At 59.6% G+C, this 20618-nt stretch overlaps 1 protein-coding gene across 3 annotated transcripts; it reads right to left on the reverse strand.

The window, feature by feature from the left end:
• Positions 1 to 74: 74 nt before the first annotated feature.
• ADORA2B (adenosine A2b receptor) lies at positions 75 to 19306 on the reverse strand. 3 transcript variants are annotated; one of them, XM_072938468.1, is made up of 3 exons: positions 19007 to 19124; positions 4213 to 4414; positions 75 to 1474 (listed from the first exon to the last, which is right to left on the reverse strand). In XM_072938468.1, exons 2-3 carry the CDS (start codon positions 4260 to 4262, stop codon positions 808 to 810), a joined length of 717 nt encoding a protein of 238 aa, XP_072794569.1. In that variant the 5' UTR covers positions 4263 to 4414; positions 19007 to 19124; the 3' UTR covers positions 75 to 807. The 3 variants fall into 3 exon arrangements, with proteins under 3 accessions (XP_072794569.1, XP_072794570.1, XP_072794568.1); XM_072938469.1 differs by lacking the exon at positions 19007 to 19124 and adding an exon at positions 9570 to 9649; XM_072938467.1 differs by lacking the exon at positions 4213 to 4414 and having other exon boundaries at positions 19007 to 19306.
• Between the last annotated feature and the right edge of the window lie 1312 nt (positions 19307 to 20618).

Below are 20618 nucleotides of genomic sequence, written 5' to 3' on the forward strand. Positions count from 1 at the left end.
GGTTTTTTAAGCAGTCTTCAGGATAGAGAACAGACGGGCTGGTGCAGCTCTGCACAAGCTGATGCGGCCCCTAATCTCGTTTGTTTGCTTTATTTTTTCACCTAACATACAAACACAGTTATATAACTTAACTCAGTAAAATTTTCACACTTTGGGTTCCAACAACTTGGCCAAACTTGAATTTGGGAGGGAAGGAAGATTCACCGTCCGGCTCTAGAGGGGGAGGGGAGCCTGGTGGAGGCGGGGCCCCACTTCTCCAGGGTCTTCCTCCCGGGCAGTTTGCTGTCTGTGGACAAGACTGTTATCAAACCCTGTAAGAGGATCCTCCCCCTACATTAATAGAGCAGTTTCTTGATTGAAGCATTATACTTTAAATTCTCCTGGTCACCTTCCTCGGAACAAGTATATATATTTTAGTATGTCCAACTTTTCCCATTACCTCTACGTTAAAAAAACATTTGTTATTAAAACAGTTCACAGTGTTTCACAGTAAAATAACTTCAATCATTTTCTACCATGAAAGACATAGACTCTTAAGAAAACAATGCAGTCTTTCCCAGTCCATCAGCATCGCCCACACGGTAAGAGCAGCCAGAGAGAGCGGCAGGTACACCTGCCAGCCCTCAGAACGCATTCACAACACGGACACGTTAACTAGGAGTGTGGTCGCTCCAGGGAGGTGCTTGCAAGAGGCCACCACTTGCCTGGGAGGTGGAGCCGTCTGTCACTTTGAGAATCTGCCAGCCGTGTCCGGTCCCTTTGTCCCTGTGAATCTGTGCCTTCTCATCCCTGAGGCCAGAGCCTGGGTCACAGGCTCACATCGAGAGTAGGCTGTGGCCCCACTGGCCCGTCCCCACTCTTGAGGACGTCCGTCTGGCAGAGTACATACCTGGAGATGATCCTGTGAAACATGCAGCGGAAGTCTCGGTTCCGGTAGGCGTAGACGATGGGGTTGACAACCGAGTTGGCGTGGGACAGGAGGATGGCCGTGTTCATCACCCACCTGGGCTTCTCCTTGGCCCAGGCTGGCTGAAAAAGTGTGGCACAGTTGATGGCATGGACCGGGAGCCAGCACAAAGCGAAGATCCCAACGATCATGGCCAGGGACTTGGCCACGTGGATCTCTCGCTGGAGAACGGTCCTCGAGTGGTCCCTCAGCTCCGTGCGCTGGAGCTGCCTGCAGGCCACCGTGAAGATCTTGACGTAGATCGCCAGCATGGCGAGCAGTGGGGGCAGGACGCACCCAAAGAAGTTGAAGTACACCATGTAGCTCATGGGGACCACGTTCTCGAAAAGACACTTGACGCGGCAGCAGCTGTCGTTGGCGGGCCTGTCCCCGGGCTCCGTGCAGTTGGTGGCACTGCCTTTGCCTCTGTTCCACCCCAGGAACGGGGTCAGGCCAATGCCGAAGGCAAGGACCCAGAGCACAGCGATGACTGCTCGTGCTCGGGCGCCCGTGACCAGGCTCTTGTACCTGTTCAAAAGAACGCCATCTGTTATGGTCAGTTTACAGTATCCGGCGACCAAAGTCCAAGATGCCCCTGTGCCTCTGGCTCCACGGCCTTTATTCCTAACAGCCTCCAGGCCCCGCCTTGGGGCACCCCGGCCTTTCACCCTCAGCATGGAGCAGCGCTGCTCCAACAGGCTGAATACGATTTTCATTCTTGAGTGGTTAACTCGCCCCTGTCTAGTGACACGTCCTGGTGACTGAGGACAAGTGGAGAATTCTGGAAGGGTGCCTCCTAATCACCCACATACTGACCTGGGGCCCAGGTCTCCTATGAGACGGTTCTAGGTGGTCAGGATACGCCAGGGGACAGAACACACGAAGATCCCTGCTTTTCAGGGACTTAGGTTCCAGGAGGAGGAGACAGATCATGATAGACAACAAGCACAGGCTGGGAAGCGGTGTGGGGAGTCAGGAGGAGGTATGCGCAGTGTGAAAAAGGAACAGCAGAGCAAGGATGAGCGGGCGTGGCAAGGCCTGCACTTCACAGAAGTCGGTCAGGGAGGCTTCGTGGACAAGGCGACACTTGAACAGCAGCCCAAGAGAGTTGGGTGGCAGCTGGTGACCCCGGGCGGGCGTCCTTCTGGTCTCCCACAAACACACAGAGGTCTGCCTTGGACCACAGGGAAATCACCCCCCAGACACCCCTATGAAAGGTGGGAGAACAGGAGTTTGGCAACGTCCCTCTCTCTCTCAGCTAGAAGCGAAGTTGATAAAAACTGGGAAATAACTTAGCAAATATTAAAATTTTTCCAGTAATTTTTCAAGCATTAAGTCTTATTTAAAAATCTCTAGAAACCATAATACGCATTTTGGACATTCTCCTGTAAGCTAGTCCATCCGTGTTTGCAGCAGCGGGATAAACTGCTACTAGTGACTGGTCGGTAGTATGGATTCAGGATAATGTACGGAGAAACGTAACCTCTGGGAAGGAAACTGGGAAACGACAGGATACACGTTAGCGTAACGCCTGTGCGTGGGAAGCATCCGACCTCTGCCTCACGCGGCCCACGGACCTCAGCTCCACCGCGTGCCCGGCGCCCGCCGCTCCTGGCCGCGCGGCTCGCAGCACTGGACCAAGTCCTGTTCCCGCCTCACAGGCCATCTGTCCTCACCGCCTCTGAGGCAGAGGCGGCCACTTCACTTTCTGGCCCCAGACTCACACCTGTCACAGAGCTTGTTTATCTGTTACATGTGTTTTCCCCTCAACTGGAATGTTCACCCTCTTCAGGGTTTGGACCGTGTCCCTTTGTGATGCAACCCCAGGGGCCAGCACAGGGCCTGGCACAGGGGAGGCCCAGGAATACGTCGGGCTACAGATGTGTTCCTGGTGGGTTCTCTGACAGCTCTAAAACGAGATTCCGCTCACTAGGAGTACCCGACGCCTGGACAGGCAGGAGCGCTGACAGTTTGCTGAGGAAGTTGACTGAGGTCCTGCCCATAACTGACCGTGATCTCAGTCTTCTCTGCCGCCCACGAGGGCAGCTCAGTTGTGGGGCCTTGGTTACAGATGACCTGTTGGTCTCAGCTGCTCACTGAATTTTTCTTGGCCAATAAATCCATCTATTTCCAAACCCTTTCTGCTTCCCTCCTCATCCAAGAATATAAAGCCATTCCTTATCAAAATGTTATTCCTGGCCATTGCCCTGCCAGAGGTGTGAAGACTGCAGCCCGACCCTGCCGGGGAACAGGGCAGAACCGCTGAGGTGACAGGACGCTGGCCGCACGCGCGGCCTGCCCTTCCTCCTCGTGCTCATAGGACCGCACTGAGCTGCGTGCAGCTGAGCACAGGGCAGCCGGGTGGCGCCGCAGGTCCAGGTAAGCAGACTCGTCAGCGACGGCCTGGGGTGGATCCGCAAGGCGGTCCTGGCCAGCGAGACAGAAGGAAGTCTGCCAGGGCACTTCCAGGAAAGACTCTACTTGGCCAGAGGGGAGATACCCGCGAGGAGAGCTCTTCCTTACGCCCACCCCGTTCTGCGTTTAATGCTCTTACAGGGTCTGCGACGCCCAGAGCTGCAGCAGCCATGTTGTGAGCAGGAGGGATGAGCCTGAGGACGAGCAAGTGGCGAAGCAGAAAGAAGGACATCCCGCACCAGCACACCAACCCCAGGGCCACTGCAGCTCCGTATCTGAGCTCAGGAGATAATTACCTTCAGTGCGTAAGCCACTGTTACCTGCAACCAAAGCACACTCATACAAACTGAGGGGACGTTCATCTTTTCTAGTCCCACTCCCCTTGTTTTACAAGCCAGGAAACACATACAGGGTCTTTGAGTAACAAAGAAAATAGAAGAACCGTGAACAGACAACCAGGTCCTACTGCACAGCACAGGGAACTATATTCAGTGCCGTGTGACAGCCTGTAATGGAAGAGAGTCTGAAAAGGAGCATACGTGGGTGTAACCGAACCACCGTGCTGCGCACCAGAAACCAGCGCGACACTGCAAACCGACTACACTTTAATTAGAAAAAACAAAACAAAACAAAAGAACCAGAGACCAGAGCTAAGGCAGGACTTCCGGGCCTGTGTTCCTCAGGCTGCTGCTTCTGTTACGTGACTTTTTTAAGCAACGTTAGACGTGGATTAACTAATCCCAGGGGGTGGCTTCCTGCTAGAGTTCAAAACAACAAGCGAAGTCCACCCACATCTGAACCTCTCAGAGCTGCAGGGTCCCGCACCCGTGAAAGACGGCTTTCATGCTAACCTGTCCCAGGTGAGGGCTTCATCAGGGCAGCTTTCTCTGGGGACCCCCATCTCGGCCTTTCTGCCGAAGGTTCACTACTCCACTCAGATTCTTCCTCCGTCCCGGGCGCCCTGCTCGGCACCGGGAGCGTGATCCACAGCCCTCAGGGGCCGTGACGCCCGTAGAGGAGACAAGATGAACAGGTAAACAGGCAGACGTGTACCTGCAAATCAGAGTGAGTCTGGGCAAAGCAAACAAACGGTGCAGATCAGAGAAGAACCGGAGGGCCCTGGACACGGGCTGTCAGGAGGGCCTCTTACGCAGAGCTGACGGCGGGGGAGTGAGAATTTTGAGAAGGGGGGTGAAGAGCGTTTCTGGCAGACAGAACAGAATGTGTCAGGCTTTCGGGCAGGAAAGGATTTTACTTTCCTAGAGAAGCAAAAGGAAACGTGAATGAGCCTCAGATAAAGTGGGAACAGTTCCCAGGCCGTGGGAAGGAAGCCGGATTCTGACCCTTGACAGCAGCGGGAAGCCCCTGAGGGCCCTGACTGAGGTCTCGTGAAGCTCCCAGTCTGGAGACTGAGTGTCAGGAGAGCAGAGCCGTCAGGACACTGCTTCAGCGGTGACGGCAGGAGAGGACGCTGACGCACCGGGGACAGGCGCTTTGGGAGCAGGAGCAACAGGTCCTGACGATGGACTGGGTGTCGGAAGACGAGGAACAAGGCTCGAGGGAGCGTTGGAGAAGAGGCTGAGGACCAGGGACGTGGTGACATCCCACAGAGCACAGGGCGTGCAAGGCGAGGTGGGGCGTGGGCCCAGTCCACCGGGGGACACAGAGCTGTGGGGGTGAGAATTAAGCAAGTTGTTTTCTGAGGACCTGAAATACTTGGCTAATGCGGAAACGTCAAACCCGCATCGCCATTTTCATCTTAAATGTGCCAGTGGTACTTGAAATTGTGCAGTGGGGGGACGAGAGTTCGCCGTCCATTTCATCATCCCAGACAAGCTCTCCTTCCTGACGTCCTGCTCGCCGGCAGGCGCTTTCCCATCCCAGCGGCCTTTGAACCACATGACCAAACGCCAGGTGTGGGAGACACATGCCTGCTAAGCCCTCCCGGCCGCACGGGACACATCCGAGCGCTGAGCGTCCGCAGCCCGAACACCTCGTGTGCCTGGGACGGCACAGCTGCGTGTCCTGGTCCCAGATGTGGAAGCTGAGGCGCAGAGGTTCAGGGACGCCCTTGCTGCCTCTGCACCACCATGGGGTTACAAACCCAATCTAACTGGGTTCCAGCTTCGCCAGGAGCAGTCACTGCCCTGCCCGGGACGCCACGGCCCTTCTCACACAGCCCAGCCTGGGCAGCAGCTTCCTCCCCAGGCACGTCTGCCCTCCTCGGAGTGCTGTCCGAGGCGCTGCGAGCGCCCCGCCCCAACTCTGGAGCCAGCCCGTGGGAACTGGAGACTTGGAGGAAGAGGCCTCTGCCGCCCTCCTGGCAGGCAGTTCTTAAAAGGCGGCAGAGAGACTCTCCAACTCTTTATTCTGTCGGCGGACACAGCCAGACCCAAGGAGAGGGCTGGGCTCCAGAGGCGGAAGCATGATCAGCACCGGAGCCGGGGCTCCACAACGGCGGGTGTCAGCGGCCCCGAGGTGTATGCCTGGGCCCCGGCACAGGTGGCACAGGGCCAGGGCGCCGCGACGCCCCTGCACGGGGCGGGAAGCCGGGGGGGACGACCCCCGGGGCTCTGGTCATCTCCCACCGCGCACTCTCTTTGCCCACTTCCAGCTGGGCCTCTGTCCTCTCCCAGGTGCCCGGCTACCCCGGCTCCCCAGGCCCCACCTCTGCTCCCTGCCTGCGGTCCCCACCTTGCTCCCCGGGTACCGGTGGCCTCAGAACCTGCGTGTGTGTGTCCCCAGATCATTCCTGCAAGGCTGGGAAAGTGTCCTTTCCTACATCTGCCCCTGGCAGGTCCCTGCTGTGCTGTGGCGCTGTGCACGGCGGTGAGGCCTGGGAGCCGGACACACGCCCCAAGTGCAGAGACGAATGTGAAAGGCAGTGTCCAAACGACCACAGGAAACACAGGCGGCTTGGTCATTCCAAGCAAGGGGCAGCCGCTCCAGGCACACAGCAGGGCGCTCCGGGGAAGCGCAGGCCTCGCCCACAGCTCAGAGACCGACAGGCAAGCAGGCACGTGGAGGGCGCAGCGCTAGGGTGCAGGGTGGACAGAGAGGTTAGGGGTTGCGTAATGGAAGGGGACCACCAAGCCTGCCTGACGAGGACTGGCCTATTTCCGGGCCAGGGTCCCCTCCTCCGCTGGCTCGGCAGCCCTCCGCTCAGGCCAGGCCGCCTTCTCAGCCTCCGAAATCAGAATCCCCAGCTCTCAGGGTGCCCTCAGCCCAGCAGATCCCAAAGGGTCTCCACCCTGGACGGTGACACCACGCGGGGCCAGTCCCGACGAGGGCTGGATAGACTCTGAGCTCTGTCAGCAGAAAGCGGGGTAACAGTGGCCGCAGGACCCCATGCTGCCGGGTCTTTAAATACAGATACGTCGCGCAGAGAGCCCCCTGTGAACGCAGCTCACTGAGCACACGTGGAGTTCTGTTCTGCTGCTTAAAATGCTGACTGCTAAGTTTAGGGACCTTTTCCTTTCTGTTCTGTCTCAAGTTTCATGCCTCTGTAATACAAACGCTTCTGCTGTAAAGCAGTATCTACATTCTCAGAAAACTTCATGTTCTCTGAAATTACACCCAGATACAATAACAGGACTTACGTGAAAACGGGGTTAGGGCCGACCACTCAAAACCTACAAAATGCTGTAACCAGAGCTCTGACAAAAAGAATGACTTGCAGCACCCAGGCAGGCGGGGTCAGCGGGGCTGGAGGCTGCCTCGGTGCATATTAAAAATGTACCCAAAACGTCTAATGGACACTGGCAAGACTGTAACTAGAGCAAGGCTGATAGGTGCCAAGACAAGGCAGATGACAGCAGAGTTCCGAGCGGGGCCTGTTCCCAGGCTGGCGGCATATGCCCAGCAGGCACTGTGGCCGAGCCTGGCAGGCTGGGGCGCAGCTTTCTGACGGAGAGGCCCAGGCATGGCAGCGTTTTGCTCCTGTTGATCCTGGGAGCCCCGAGGCCCTCCTGCTGCACAGCTGTCAAGCCCTGGGCTTCTCTGTCTCCTGCTGAAGCTGGGGACGCCAGCCCCACTGTCCCAGCTCCGTACCCCGGGGCAGAATCCCAGATGAGCCACACCACAAGGCTTTGCACTGTACCGACGTCCCACCCCTGCTCTCCTGTCACCCGGAAGCAGGCCGGTCCATACGGAGGTGCACCACCATGTGCCCGGTGAACCCTGATTCCCGCATCACCCCCGTGCGCCGCCCGCTGAGCCGTGCGCTCCTCACCGCAGAGACTCTGCCTTAGTACCATGCATCCAGAACACCTAACCCTGGGCCAGCAGGCCAACGGTGAGGAAGGGCCCACGTTTCTGAGAAAGGAACAGGACGCTGGGCTCTCGGCACACGCACACGCTGCACACCGTCCTGGCGGCGCTGAACAAAGCAAGCTGTGGGTGTGTGGTTGCGCCCCCAGCTTCAGCTGAGAGCTCACGAAGGCCCTCTGTGTAACAGGGACTTTCTCTTGCTCAACAGCTGGTTGCTTCCCACTGAGTTAACGGGGCTTATAAACACTGTCTGGAACAGAAGAAGAAACAGAAACTCTGCAGGGCACCGTGTCTATTAAAGAAACAGCACAAAAAGCTTCCCCCACAGAAAGCTGAAGACCCAGACGACTCCACTGATGAACTGCAGCAAGAGCAGGAGAAACCAATAAAACCACTTCCACACAGAAAGAGCTGTTTGGCTCTATTTATACGATGATCTGCGCGTGGGGAGAAGTCTCTGCGCTGCCGTTTGTGGTAAATGTTGGGGGCAGCCTGTCTCGTCTCTACGGCCTGACCTCATCAGGGCCCTGGCCTGTGGGGCCGCCTGCGGCCAGGACACCACCTGCCCAGCCACCAGGCAGCAGGCCGCCAGAGCCGGCCTTTCCGCTGAGCTCCGAGGAGGCCCGGACCCTCGGCCACCCTGGCCCCTGGGGGTTCTCGTCTCCTCCTGCAGTCAGACCTGCCTGCACCCCGGCGGCGGCCTGGCCAGGGCCCGGGCTGAGCCCACAGGTGCAGGCGGTAGGAGAGGTGCCGCCGTCCTTCCCAGTCACCCAGGGCCAGCAGACAAGGAGCAGGCAGCAGAAGGGACGGCTGGCAGCCCTCCCCACCCGCGTGCGAGAGGACGCTGTCCAGTGTGGCCTGACAGTGACTAGCCCCCTGGAGACTGAGGGCGGGGCGGGACCAGGCCCCCGGGTCACCTCTCAGGCTGTTCTTTGACCCAGCTCACACATTGGTCTCCTGTATCGCGTGGGACCTGGGGGCAGCCCAAGGCCGCTGGGCTCCGGACGCTGAAGCCCTCCCGAGAAGTAGGACCCCTGAGAGAAAAGGCCACTGCCTGCACCTGGACCAGAGAAGAAGGACGCCTGCTGACCCTGACCTCGCAGAAGCACCCTGCCGGGGCTGGGGCTGAAACGCACCACGCTCCAGGTGCAGCACCGGGAGCGCGGCGGCCACCACGTGCACAGGCGAGCAGCGGGCAGGGACATGCGGCAGCAGGGCAACCGTGCCCGTGATGCTGGCCCTGGCTGCCCGGCCGTCCCAGCGTCCGCCGTGCCCCTCCGCGGTGAGCCCTGCCCCTGTGTCATCAGCGGGTCCCCTGTGGGCCGCCCTGCGTCTCTGTGAGTATCTTGGCTCTCATCAGGCTTCCCCAGTGAGTTTTATCACCTACTGCCTATTCTTGCCTGGACCAGTTATTACTATGACAGCTGCCAGATGATGATCCGCTTAACTCAGCTATTCCTACTCATTAATTAGACGGCATTCTTCTGGAAGCAAGAGTTCTTCCAAGTCACTATTAAACACAAAACAAAACAAAACACCTCTCCTAGCTCTGCTCATTGCGAGGGCCTGCAGCAGCAGTGAGCACACCCACCCTGGTCTTGGCTTCGAAATACTGTTCTCCACGGAAAGGAGACGGGGCGCCTTGGGGAACGGCTGGTGCCCAAACTAGACAACACAGCGGGAGCCTGTGCCAGAAGTAAGGAAGTGCTCAAACTGACGGGGAGCTCAAACACAAGTGAACTAGAATGGGCTCCCACTCGCCAACTCTGGGCATCAAAATGAATAAAGGAATGGATTATAACACACTGAATGAAAATAAAATTCCCTAAGCCCACTGGCATTTAAAACAGTTTAAGGAAGAGCAGGGAAAAGGTAAACCTCTTCTCTACAGAAGAATGCTGACTAGGAAGGTGGAAGGACTGAGAAACAGTAAAATTACCATTTTACATGGTAATCGCTGATCCAGGCGAGAAGCAGCCAACAGGGAAACCACACCTTACGGCGATGAATGCTGGCAGACACGGCCACGGCCACGGGGTGAGACCCAACGCAACAGCACCGGGACAGACGCACCCTGCAAGCCTCTGCGGGCGGCGGGCTGACGTGGACACGGTGTCACGGGGACGGCTTCCCACCAAGAGTGTCCAACCTGAATCTACCCACAAGGAAACAACCAAAGCCAGAGTAAGGCACCGTCTTGAAACAGACGGGGGACGAGAGACTGAGGAACGCTTCCAGATTAAAGAAAACTAAAGGAGCATGTGAAGTGCACGCATGATCTTTTACTGGAAGCTGGATTTAAAAAAAACTTTAAAGACCATGATCGGGTTAGTTGGGACATCTAAGTAGACTGTACTGTGTCAGTGTTAGAACTCCTGAGTGTAGCTCTGTGTGTGTCTGTAAAACACAGACAGCAAATGTAGCAAAACATGAACATGGGAATTTGTATCAGTTTTGCAACATAGAAATTGTGGAAAATAAACACTAGTTCAGAATGACTTATTCTTTCTGAAACTACAAACCACATGAGATTAGTCGAATGGATACAAACGTACACACACACACACACACACACACAAGTGTATGTACACACACGTCCAGGTACAGATACACAAATATATATACATACAAATATCTCTTTCAATAGCTGAGACTTCTTAAAGGTTACAGAATGAATGCAGTGTGTGTGTGTGTGTGTGTGTGTGTGTGTGTGTAAGGGCACACACTGCATTCATTTTGTAATTTTTAAAAAGTCCTAGCTACTGACAAACTCCGTGTCTAGTGATTTCTGAAAATGCCCACGTTGGGAGCTATGCATGCCTCTGCAGCGCTGCTGACGTCTCCTCGCTGGTTTTGGCGAAGCTCGTCTGGATCCCCCTCCTCCCTCTCCTGCTCGGCCCCCCTCGGGCTCTCACTTGTCCCCTCTATGTGCTGATGACACCCTCCACGGGCTTCTTGGGTCTCAGCAGCAAGCTCGTCCCTCCCTATCAGGGCAGGTCCCACCAGCACACACGCATGTGCACGCACACACACACACTGCCCCCTCCTCAATGTGTCACAAGCTGGTAACTGGACCACCTACTGGAGATAATGGGGGAACAGCATGAGCCCTGCTTATAATGGAGAAGGAAAGGTGACCTTCAACTAATTAAAAATAATTAAGAAAACACCTGCAAGCAGGCAGAGAGCTGCAAAGGAACCCCGGGTACCTCCCAGGAGGAGTGCTGAGAAAAGTAGGAAGAGTCGGCAGGTAAGGAGCATCCCAGGCAGAGAGAACGGCACGTGCAAAGGCCTGGCTCCGTAAGTCAGGAACTGAGGGGGTCCAGCAGCAGGGCAGAGAGCAAAAGGAGGCAAAGGCGGGGTGAGGCTGGAGGAGGGAGGGGGCCAGTGCCAGGCGGGCGTCCCAAGGCGCTGGGAGCATCAGGTCCAGGAAGGAGGTGCCGTCAGGTTTCCATCTGAGAACGGCTGCCGCTGGGCGGAGGGTGGCTGAAAGGGCAGGAGGGAGGCTGAGAGCCCAGGTCCTGGAGCAGCGGATGTGGCGGGGGAGTGGAGATGGGAGCCCAGAGAAGTGGCTGCTGGAGGGTTCAGGAAGTGCCGCTGACAGGACGTGCTCTGCGATGCCTTTCCACAGAGCTTCACTGTCTCCACACGCTGGTGTCGAAGTCAGCGCTGGAAATCAAGACGTCATACAGAAAGCTGCTCTGGGAAGGTTGTGGGGGCAGGGCTGGACAAACCAGGCAGTAAACCAGAGAAGGGGGGCTGAGAGCGGGCGAGGAGCCGGTCTATGCTGAACAGCCCAGGGGCTGGAGGATCAGACGATGCTGTGCTGGCAGCATCAGGACCGGTGGGGTCCAGAGCCAGAACCGTGGAGGACGCAGGGCCCCAGACGCCACCACGGACTGCCCAGCTCCACCTGAGGCAACACTGTCCCAAAGCCCCCATGTCTCCAGGATGGCGCCCCACCAGCCACCCAGAAATCTGGGGTCACCCTGCACTCTTCCTCTCCCTGAAGCCCAGCATCCTACTGAGTCAGCAGGTCCCCTGAGCCTGTCCCCGCGGTCCCGCCCTCCAGCCACGGGCACGCCCCTCAGTCCACGGGTCCAGAGACCCCCGCCGACCGCCCGGGCTGCCGAGGCCTGCGGGTCTCACACTCTCGGCTCAGCCCGCCTGGCCCCACCCGCCCCGGCTCTGGTCCTCGCTCGCTGCCTGTACTTCCAGGGCCCGTGTCCGGGGCTCTGCTTGGCTCTGTGGCTTTACCGGCAGCCCCTCTGCTCTGAAGTTGGCCAGACAGCTTGGCTGGCATCGCATACTGGTCTCCCCTGGGGGAGGATTTCAGATTTCATGCATCTCAAACACCTCTCGATTGTACCTGCATCTCCAGAGCCTCTGCCTCAGTCATGCCTTCTTCCTCGTCGCCTGGATGACAGCAGGCCACCCTCTGTGATCTTGTCCCCTCCAGCCCACCCCCGTTGTCCCCCACAGTAGCTGTTTTATGATGCAAACCTGACCACAGCAAACCCCTGATTAAAATCCTACCCTGGACTGCCAGGTCCCACCCAATTGTCACCTCCCAGAAAATCCCCTTTAGATGACAGTAGAAAAACAAAAGAGGAAATAAATTCATAACCATCCCCAAAATGGAAGTGGAAGGTGACATCCAGCAAACCAGAGACCTTGATGAGTTTCTAGAACCCAGGTGGCAGACGGGATCATGAGGATGGGGCCTGGAGCCTTAAACTGGAAACAGGGATGACAAGGAAGAGAGGCTACAGGCTGGCTGACAGCAGGTGCCAGAACGGAGCAGAGGTCAAGGGAAAGTGCCTGCTGGCCAGCCTGCGGGTGGCCTCGCCCGCCCAGCCAGTGTCCCCCACCTCCCGCAGAGCTGGGCACGCACCCCTCCTGCTCCCACCCTCTCCCCAGGCTGGAGCCTGACCCAGAGCCGGAGGACGGGGCCGGGGAAGAGGTTTGGATACGTATACTCTGCCACAGCAAGAATCCGAACCATGTGAATCCAAAAAGTTCTCAAGATCGACTGAAAAAAATTTAACCTTAAATCCAAAGTGAAAATATAAATGCTAAAACTAAAAAAGAAGAAGAAGAAGGGGAGGAAAAAGTCAAGGACCCTTTCAGGGAGAATGAGAAGCTGAGGTGCCGGGACCTCGCAGGTAAGAGAACGTTTGGGAGATGAGCTCAGTCACGGAGGGGACCCACCTTCCCCTCGAGCATCCCAGAAGGAAGAGCCAGAGTGGATGGGGACAAGGAGGCAATCCAGGAGAGGAACTACTCTAGAAAAACCATTTTTAAACATCTCAGAGCTGAAGACAGACCTGAGCCTTCAGACTGGAGAGGTTCTCCTCCTGGTGCCATCGCCAAATGAAGGGGAAAAGCTGAAACTCAACTTTTAGACCCGACCTCATGGCATTTCAGGATGCCAGGCAGAAGCAAGTGACCCCAACGGCTTCCAGGGGAAACGTGAGTTACGAAGGAGAACGCCACCCACAGCGGACCTCTCGAGCCACACGGGGTGTTCCCACAAGTGCCGTCGGGCTCCTGGGCCCACGTCCAGCCAAACCACCAAGCATGTGGGAGAAATCTAGACATTTCTGGCACGTAAGAGCCCGAGTCCTGAAAGAGCCACCGAAGGCTGACATACAAACAAACAAACGTGGGCTCCCAGAAAGACGGAAGAAGAAAATGGGGAATGCAAGACCCGGTCGGGCGACCCCGAGACTGTGTTGCAGGGGCCGCTGCGGGACCTGCCAGGAGCACCGTCTCCCGAGAGGACAGCTTTGGTGACCCGAGTCCTACTTCCGCATCCTGGCCGATGAGAAACACACGGCTCCAACACCACAGATGCCGTTTCTCGGTTTCCGCTCTTGGACGTCCAGGAAACTTTATATGACAGTTACAGAATAAAACGCAGGCGCTCTTGACCCTGACGGCGCAGGAGGCAGCCCACAGCGGCAGCCGCACAGGGAGGGAGGGCACAGGGAGGGCGGGAGGGAGGGAGGGAGCGACATCTCCTTGTTTTCCTGGATGGACAACAGCCACTGCCTACAAGTGATGGGATCAGACGCAGAGGCTGAAACAGGAACCCCAGGAGGAAAACCAAAATGTAGCAACAGCTGGAAGGAGCGGGCGGGAAGGGCTTGGGGAGGCAGATCAGTGGGTTCTGTTTAAGGATGGTGGCGCAAGCCCGGGTGTCACCAGAGAGTGACCCTTGGAACCGGCCTGGGGCTGCCCCTCACGGAACCCTAGCACCGGCCTTCCAGAAGCAGCGCTGCTCCCTCCCACAGCCCCGGCTGGGTTAGCCGGCCGCCGAGAGCCGTGAGCCCGGGGGCGTCTGTTCTCACTTTCATTCTTTCAAAGAAGGGACGCTTGCTCTTTGCCGCTAAGCCTGTCAGCCTCTGTGAGGGCACAGTGAATGGCTTCCCCAGGCGAGAGGGACCGCAGGGAGGGGCCAGGGAAGGTGGGGCCTCAGTCCCTGCACCTGAGGAAAGAGGGAGTGGGGAGATGCCCAGGGCGGGGCAGCTGTAAGTCACGCCCTCCGGCCGGCCGAGGAGCGGCGCCTCCTCCCTCGGCCACGATGCCCTGATGCTGTCCTGGGACACCAGGAGGGTCCCGACCACGGTCCTCTGGTGTCCTCACTCATCCGCTCGAGAGGGGACCTCTCACCATGGGGCGTTCTGGATGGCCGCAGGTGGCAGCCTCTCCCTCCCACTGTTCACACGGGGGCCAAAGGCTCCCAGGACGACAGGCTCCCCAGGCCTGGCTGTGTGACCCTGGGCAGACAACCCTCTGAGCCTTGCTTTCCCCACCTGCAGAGTCGGAAGGTCACGGCATCGCTGTCATAAGAAGAGCACATAGGGGCCCAGACCCAGAAAAGGGCAAGAGTGGTGGCTGCCCACGACCGTGTTACGAGGTTTGGGGACCGGAGCAGCAGGCGCACAACTGCTCACACCTGTCCCCGCGGCCGCACCTGTGCTGTGACCGCGGCCAAGAGAGGACAGTGAGGTCGAGACTGGGGCCCACAGGGTCCCAGGCCACCTGCCATGTGAAAAGCTCTCTCTCCAAGTGATCAAAGGCAGCTCCGGGCTTTCCAGAGCTCTGTGCCCACTTGGCGGGGACCCAAGGCAGGCCCACTCCCCCGCACGCAGGCTGCGGCCTCATCTACAGAGGGGCTTCTGGTCACTGGGGGCTCCCGCTGCTCTCCAGGCAGCTCCAGGTCAGGGCCCCAGGGCAGGCCTCAGATGGCCAGGGGGACCCTCCTTCCCCAACGCCCACCTCCTCCCCACTCTGCGGCTCCCAGGTGCTCCTGGACGACCCCTCGGCTGTGTGGCCTCTACCCCCAGCAAGGCCCAGGACCTCCAGGCACACCGACTGGAGAGCGGCTCTAGGGGAGCAGGAGAGGAGTGGGGGCTCCCAGCAGGACCTGGTCGGGAGCTGCTGGAAGACGTGTGTGACAAGGCCCAAGAAGGACCCTGAGATTCTATTGAAAAGGGGCCTTGCAGGGGTGACCTGACAGGAGCGGTTCAGTGGCACCATGGTGACAGAGGTGGAGGCAGTGACACCGGAAGATGTGTTAGAGGAGTTTCCTGGGGAGGAAACGCAGGACGGGGCCAGTGCTGGGGGAGGGGGAAACGAATGGTGGCTTCCTGAGGCCCCTGGAACAAGGCGTCACACACTTGGTGGGGGCTCAGAGTACTCACACCCCCAGTTCTGGAGGCCAGAGGCCCGAAACACAGGCAGGGCCACGTTCCCTCCGAGGCTCTGGGAGAACCAGTTCCAGTCCCCTTCCAGCTTCTGGGGCCGCCCAGTGTCCCCTGGCTGTGGCCGCGTCCCTCCTGCCTCTGCCTCATTGTCACACGCTGCCTCCTTCCTCTCCACAGCTACTTACACAGATGAGATTGCACCTCGGGGCCAGCGGAGCACCCTGGGTGAGCCGCTGTGCCTGAGATCCACGTGGGGGGATGTCCATCTGTCTCCCACGTGAGGCGGGGACTCGAGCGTGGACAGCTTTCTGGGCCACCATTCACCCTCATGGATGAGCTCATCTGGAAGAAGAAGCGGCACTGACCTAGAAGGGGGCCCCCAGGCAGGGCTCCTTGGGGAGGCGGCAGGGGCACCCAGAGCTGACGCCTCCTTTCCCAGCTTGTGTCAAAACAAAACAACAGCACAGGTGCATTTTGTCACGTGGGAAGCGTAGCTCAAATTTTAAGAAAGAGCGAGCTCTGGAAAAAAACACCCCGAATCCTCTGCCAACACCCTGCAGTCCCGTCACCTAGGAGGGGCTGAGGAGAGGCCACCCTGCCACCCAAGGTGCAGTCCTGCTAAAAAGTCCCCAGTCCCATCGTCCCAGAGAGGACCTGAGAGGCCCCAGGAAGATGCCTCCACCTGCCAAAGGGGGCAGGAAGGTGAGCGGGTGAGGGTCCACTGACAGGGGGCAGACAGACAGACACGCCTCACCCTCCATTCTGCTGACCATCCAGCCATCCCAACAGCCTCCTTCGGCTCCACCAGACACTCGGCGCCCGGTGCTGGGGGAACAGGGTCTTGCTGGGGGAGTGGCGGACAGAAGCGATCACATAGCCCCCCTCACCGCCCCCTGCATGGCCCGGGGTGTGGTGCCCAGGGAACAAGATCAGATTAGGGAGGAAAGAGGAAGTGCTCCTGCCGGTAGTGGCCTGATGGCGAAGTGAGCAGCTGTGGGCAGACACACCCGCCCCCGCATACCCCGCCAGCTGGGGGGCCACCCCTCCCTGCCTGCGTCAGGGCACCACTGGGACTGGACCCTCTGTCCAGGCAGCATCACCAGCTGCATGGACTTGAACTTGAGTTAGAGGTCTTTCTTCTGTGTGGTCACCCCTCCCTAAGGCCAAGGAGATGGGAGCAGACACGCGTCCCCTCCACCTCCATCCTCCCAAAGTTCTGACTTTTTTTAGCCTCTCCTCCGACTCCTCTCTCCTCCTGCACTGTACCCTTCCCTGCCTTGGCAACTGGGTGGCCGGTGGGGCTGTGGGCTCCGTGGCCTTGCACTCAGAGCCTTGGGGCAACTACAAACACCGAGGCTAAGTCCCAGCACTGTTCTGGCCCAGCTAAGAGGCGTGCCTAAGCACCTGGCCCATGTCCCCTGGCTCCCCCGGTTACTGCTGCCTGAATAGGGGAGACACCCGCTCCCAGACACTCTTCCAACTTCACTCCCACCGACCCGTGACCTGAGTGAGAGCTGCCTGGCCCAGGTCAGCGAAGAAGGGCGCCTCCAGGCTCGCTGACTCCCCAAGGTCCTCAGACTTCAGTGGGACCAGAAGTCCCTGGTTACCTACTGATACTGGGACCCACCCACGCCCCACTCCAGAGATTCTGATTCAGGAGGGCCTGGTGGGGTCCTGTAATCTGCACTGAGCCTGCTCATGGGGCTGGAAGTGCTGAAACAGCTGTGGGAAGAGGGCCTGCCAACGGGCTCCAGAACCCTCCCACCTGTGAGGGTGGGCTTGGCCTGGGCGCAAGGTGGGGGGCTGTCAGATGCCGTACCTTCTGGGGATGGGGACTTGGGGCTGCTCACACATACCTCTTGCAGGCCTCTGACCTCTCGGGGGCAGGCCAGGAGGGCAGGGATGGGACCTGCCCTCCGCCTCCCCCACCCCCCACCCTTAGCAAATGCAAAGAAGTCAGGGGCCTGTGATTCATGTTTCTTTCCCCTTAACACATCCACACCCACACCCATTTTTCTTAGGACCCCGCCCAGCACACACCAGGACAAGAACTAACAGAGTCAAACTTTTACGGGACTTCCTGCTCCAGTAATTCCACTGAGCTGAGGTCTCTCTGGACCTCTGCCCAGGGCAACCCCACGGGGCTTCTGTCTACTGGGCAACTTGGGCCAGGGCTGCTGACTGCCTGCTGGGGGCCATGGAGTAACCAACACGAGGACCAGGAGGCAGGAAACGGAGACAGTGCCAAGCCGCCCCAGGCCTCGGCAATCCCTGTGACACCTGATAGGACGCCAGAGGCCTCCTGGTCGCCGGCCAAGGGCAGCAGGAAAGGCTGGGACATGCAGCTGAGGCTCACAGCCTGCGAGCAGGGGGTCCTGCTCCCGCTGGGACCCAGGACACACACCACAGGGACGAGGCTCAACACATCAGCTGGGCTGACGGGCTCTGGGAGCCTTCTTGCCATCAGTTGGCTCAGACATATTTACCTTACAACCAATTCACTGCAGGCAGGATCCACTTCCAGAAATGTCAGCACGCTTTCTGCCCACATCCCAACACTGACGCCACACACAGCCCTGCTGGCACACTGACAGCACGTGGGAACACGGGGCCAGTTCTGAGTCCAAGTCCTGCTCCCACACCACTCCATCCTTCCAGAGGCCAGGTCCTGAGCCACCAGCCCCTCGCCTACAGGACACAGGTAACGGTCGCTACCTTTGGAATTACTGCAGGGTTAAAGGATATAAGTTTAATACAATGCGTCTCACAGAGCTGGCACTCAGTAGATTAATTGCTTCCTCTCCCTCCTACTCCTGTGACTCAGTTCCCCTGTCTCAGTTCTAAATCCAAAGAGATCCCAAGTTTACCCAATTCAGAAAAGCCAAGGGGCCCTGACGCCATAGAGAGTTAAGTACTTCTCATCGGCCCTCCGTGATACTCTAGCTCTCAAGTTCTCCGCTACTACTGGGGCTCCACTCCCCTGGCTGGCTCCATCCCCCAAATCCTAAATCTTCTGAGTGTGGGAGAAAGAGCAGACCCCCAAGTTCTTCAGTTTCCTGAAATCCTAGGGGCACTTTCCCAGCCGGCTGGGACGGGCTGGCAGTGGACAAACGTTACACAATGCACGAGGCTCTCAGGCTGTGGGTCCTGGCGAGCCAGGAAGCACTTTAACCCTCTTTAAAGTATATGGGGGTGATTACGGTCCTCACTAGGCACGCAGCATTCCCCAAAATTAACTGACACCTCCCCGGGGTCGGCAGGTACATCCTGATGTTGGGCGTAAAGTAATGTCATTCTGCCCAAGCGGGTCCCAGCATCCAAAGTTGCCCCAGAGCCTCCCTGGCCCGGAACCCCAGCGCTTGGACTAGCGGAGGGGATGCGATCGCCAGCCTGTGCGCCTGGCCTCCTTCCGCCTGCTCGGCGGCGCTTTCCCGAAGCTGCCCCGCGGGGATGGCGCCCAGAGCTGCATCCCGGAGCCCCAGAGCTGCCCCTACTGGGGCTCCCTTCAGGAGACGCTCGTCCCGGCCGCCGAGAGGGTCGGGCTGGCCCGGAGCACGTGGGTCGGGAGGCCTCTCGTCCAGGTGCGGGCGGGAGCTCGCGCGCCCCGCGCCAAGGCCGGGAGGGTCTGGGTTCCCGGGGGCGGCAGCAGGTCAGGGCGCCTCACCTGAGCGGGACGCGCACGGCCAGGTACCTATCGACAGCCACGGCCAGGAGGCTGAAGATGGAGCTCTGCGTGAGCACCAGCACGAAGCAGGCGAGGAAGAGGCAGCTGTGGAAGTCGGTGCAGAAGCCCAGGCTGATGGTGACGGCGAAGGGGATGGCGAACAGCCCCACGGCCATGTCGGCCGCCGCCAGGGACACCAGGAAGTAGTTGGTGGGCGTCTGCAGCGCGCTCGAGGCGCCCACCGCCGCGCACACCAGCACGTTGCCGGCCACCGACAGCGCGGCCAGCACCAGCTCCAGCGCCACGTACAGCGCGTCCTGCGCCTCCAGCTTGGGCTCGGCCCCGCCGGGCTGGCCGGAGCGCCCGGACCGCGCGTCTCCCGCCGCGTCTGAGCCCTGGACTCGCGCTCCGCCGGGCGGCCGGGCTGCCGGGCGGGGCGGCGGGGCGCGGGGGCGGCGCGCATTGGCTGTGCCCGCCCGCGGCGCCGCCCCCTCCGCCCGGCCGCCCCAGTCTCAGCGGCTCTCGGCGGCGCGGGGTCGGGCCATAGCGTCCCCGTGGCGCCCCCCGGCCGGGTCGCGGTCTCCGGCGCTCCTCGCGCCCAACTCGCTGTCCGAGCGCTCGCACCGTCCTGCGGCCGGCGCCGGGGCGGGGGTCGGGATCGGACCTGCCAGGGCGCCCGCCCGTCCCCGCGAGCCCCTGGGGCTCAGAACCCACACTGTGGGGCGCCGACCTGCAGCCTTGCGGGCTCCCCCACCGGACCCCGTGGACCCCGCTGGACCAGCAGGGCTCGCCTGCAGAGGACCGGGTGCCGCGAGGAGGCAGCGAGGAGCCCGACCTCGCGGCCGCCTCGGGCCACTCGTTCCGACCTCGCCCGTTCCTCGGGCCGGGCACCCGACGGCCAGACCACCTCGGGATCGCGCCGCGCCGCGCCCTCATCCCTGCACCCGCGCCGGCCTCCCCGCCGCCGGCTCAGCCCCCTACTCGCAGATCTGCCTGCCCCACGTCCTCACTTCCTCGCTCATCCCCTAGCCCCCAACGCCGGTGCTCCTCAGCCCCCTGCTCCCCTCACACCCACCCCGGGTCGGCTCCGGCTCCCCAGTCCTCACATGTGCCTCAACCTAGACTCCAAAATCTTTCCCCGGCAGCCCCAGCGCCTTCTGCGTGCCCTGCCTGCACATCCGCCCGGAGAGCCCGGCCCCGAGCCAGCAAGTCCAAAACCAAGCTCATCTTCAGCTCTGTCCAGACCCGTTCCCCGCTTCCCCCACTCTGGGACTCGGTCACTGACCTTACAGCGCTCCCCTCGCCCCGCCTCACCCACCCTGGGAGGTGGGCTGATCCCCGCTGCGTCCTTCCCCACAGCCAAATCCCTACGTGGTGCGATTCTGTGTCCAGAGCTTCCTTCTCTCCCCCGACAAAGTCGCCCCAGCTGGTCCCTGACCCCCGCTGGCACCCACCATCCCTCCCCCATCTCTGCCCCGGGTCCCCGACACCAGACACTGCTCCATGAGGCTTGGCACCCGACACTCACATCCAAGAATACATTGGCCGTGCCAGTCCCTCACCCCACATCCTTTGCTGGCAGCCACCAAACAAGGTGCTTCAAGAGAGTGTT

Source organism: Vicugna pacos, chromosome 16 (genome assembly GCF_048564905.1).
Source record: "Vicugna pacos chromosome 16, VicPac4, whole genome shotgun sequence".
In the NCBI taxonomy this organism is placed as follows: Eukaryota; Metazoa; Chordata; class Mammalia; order Artiodactyla; family Camelidae; genus Vicugna; species Vicugna pacos.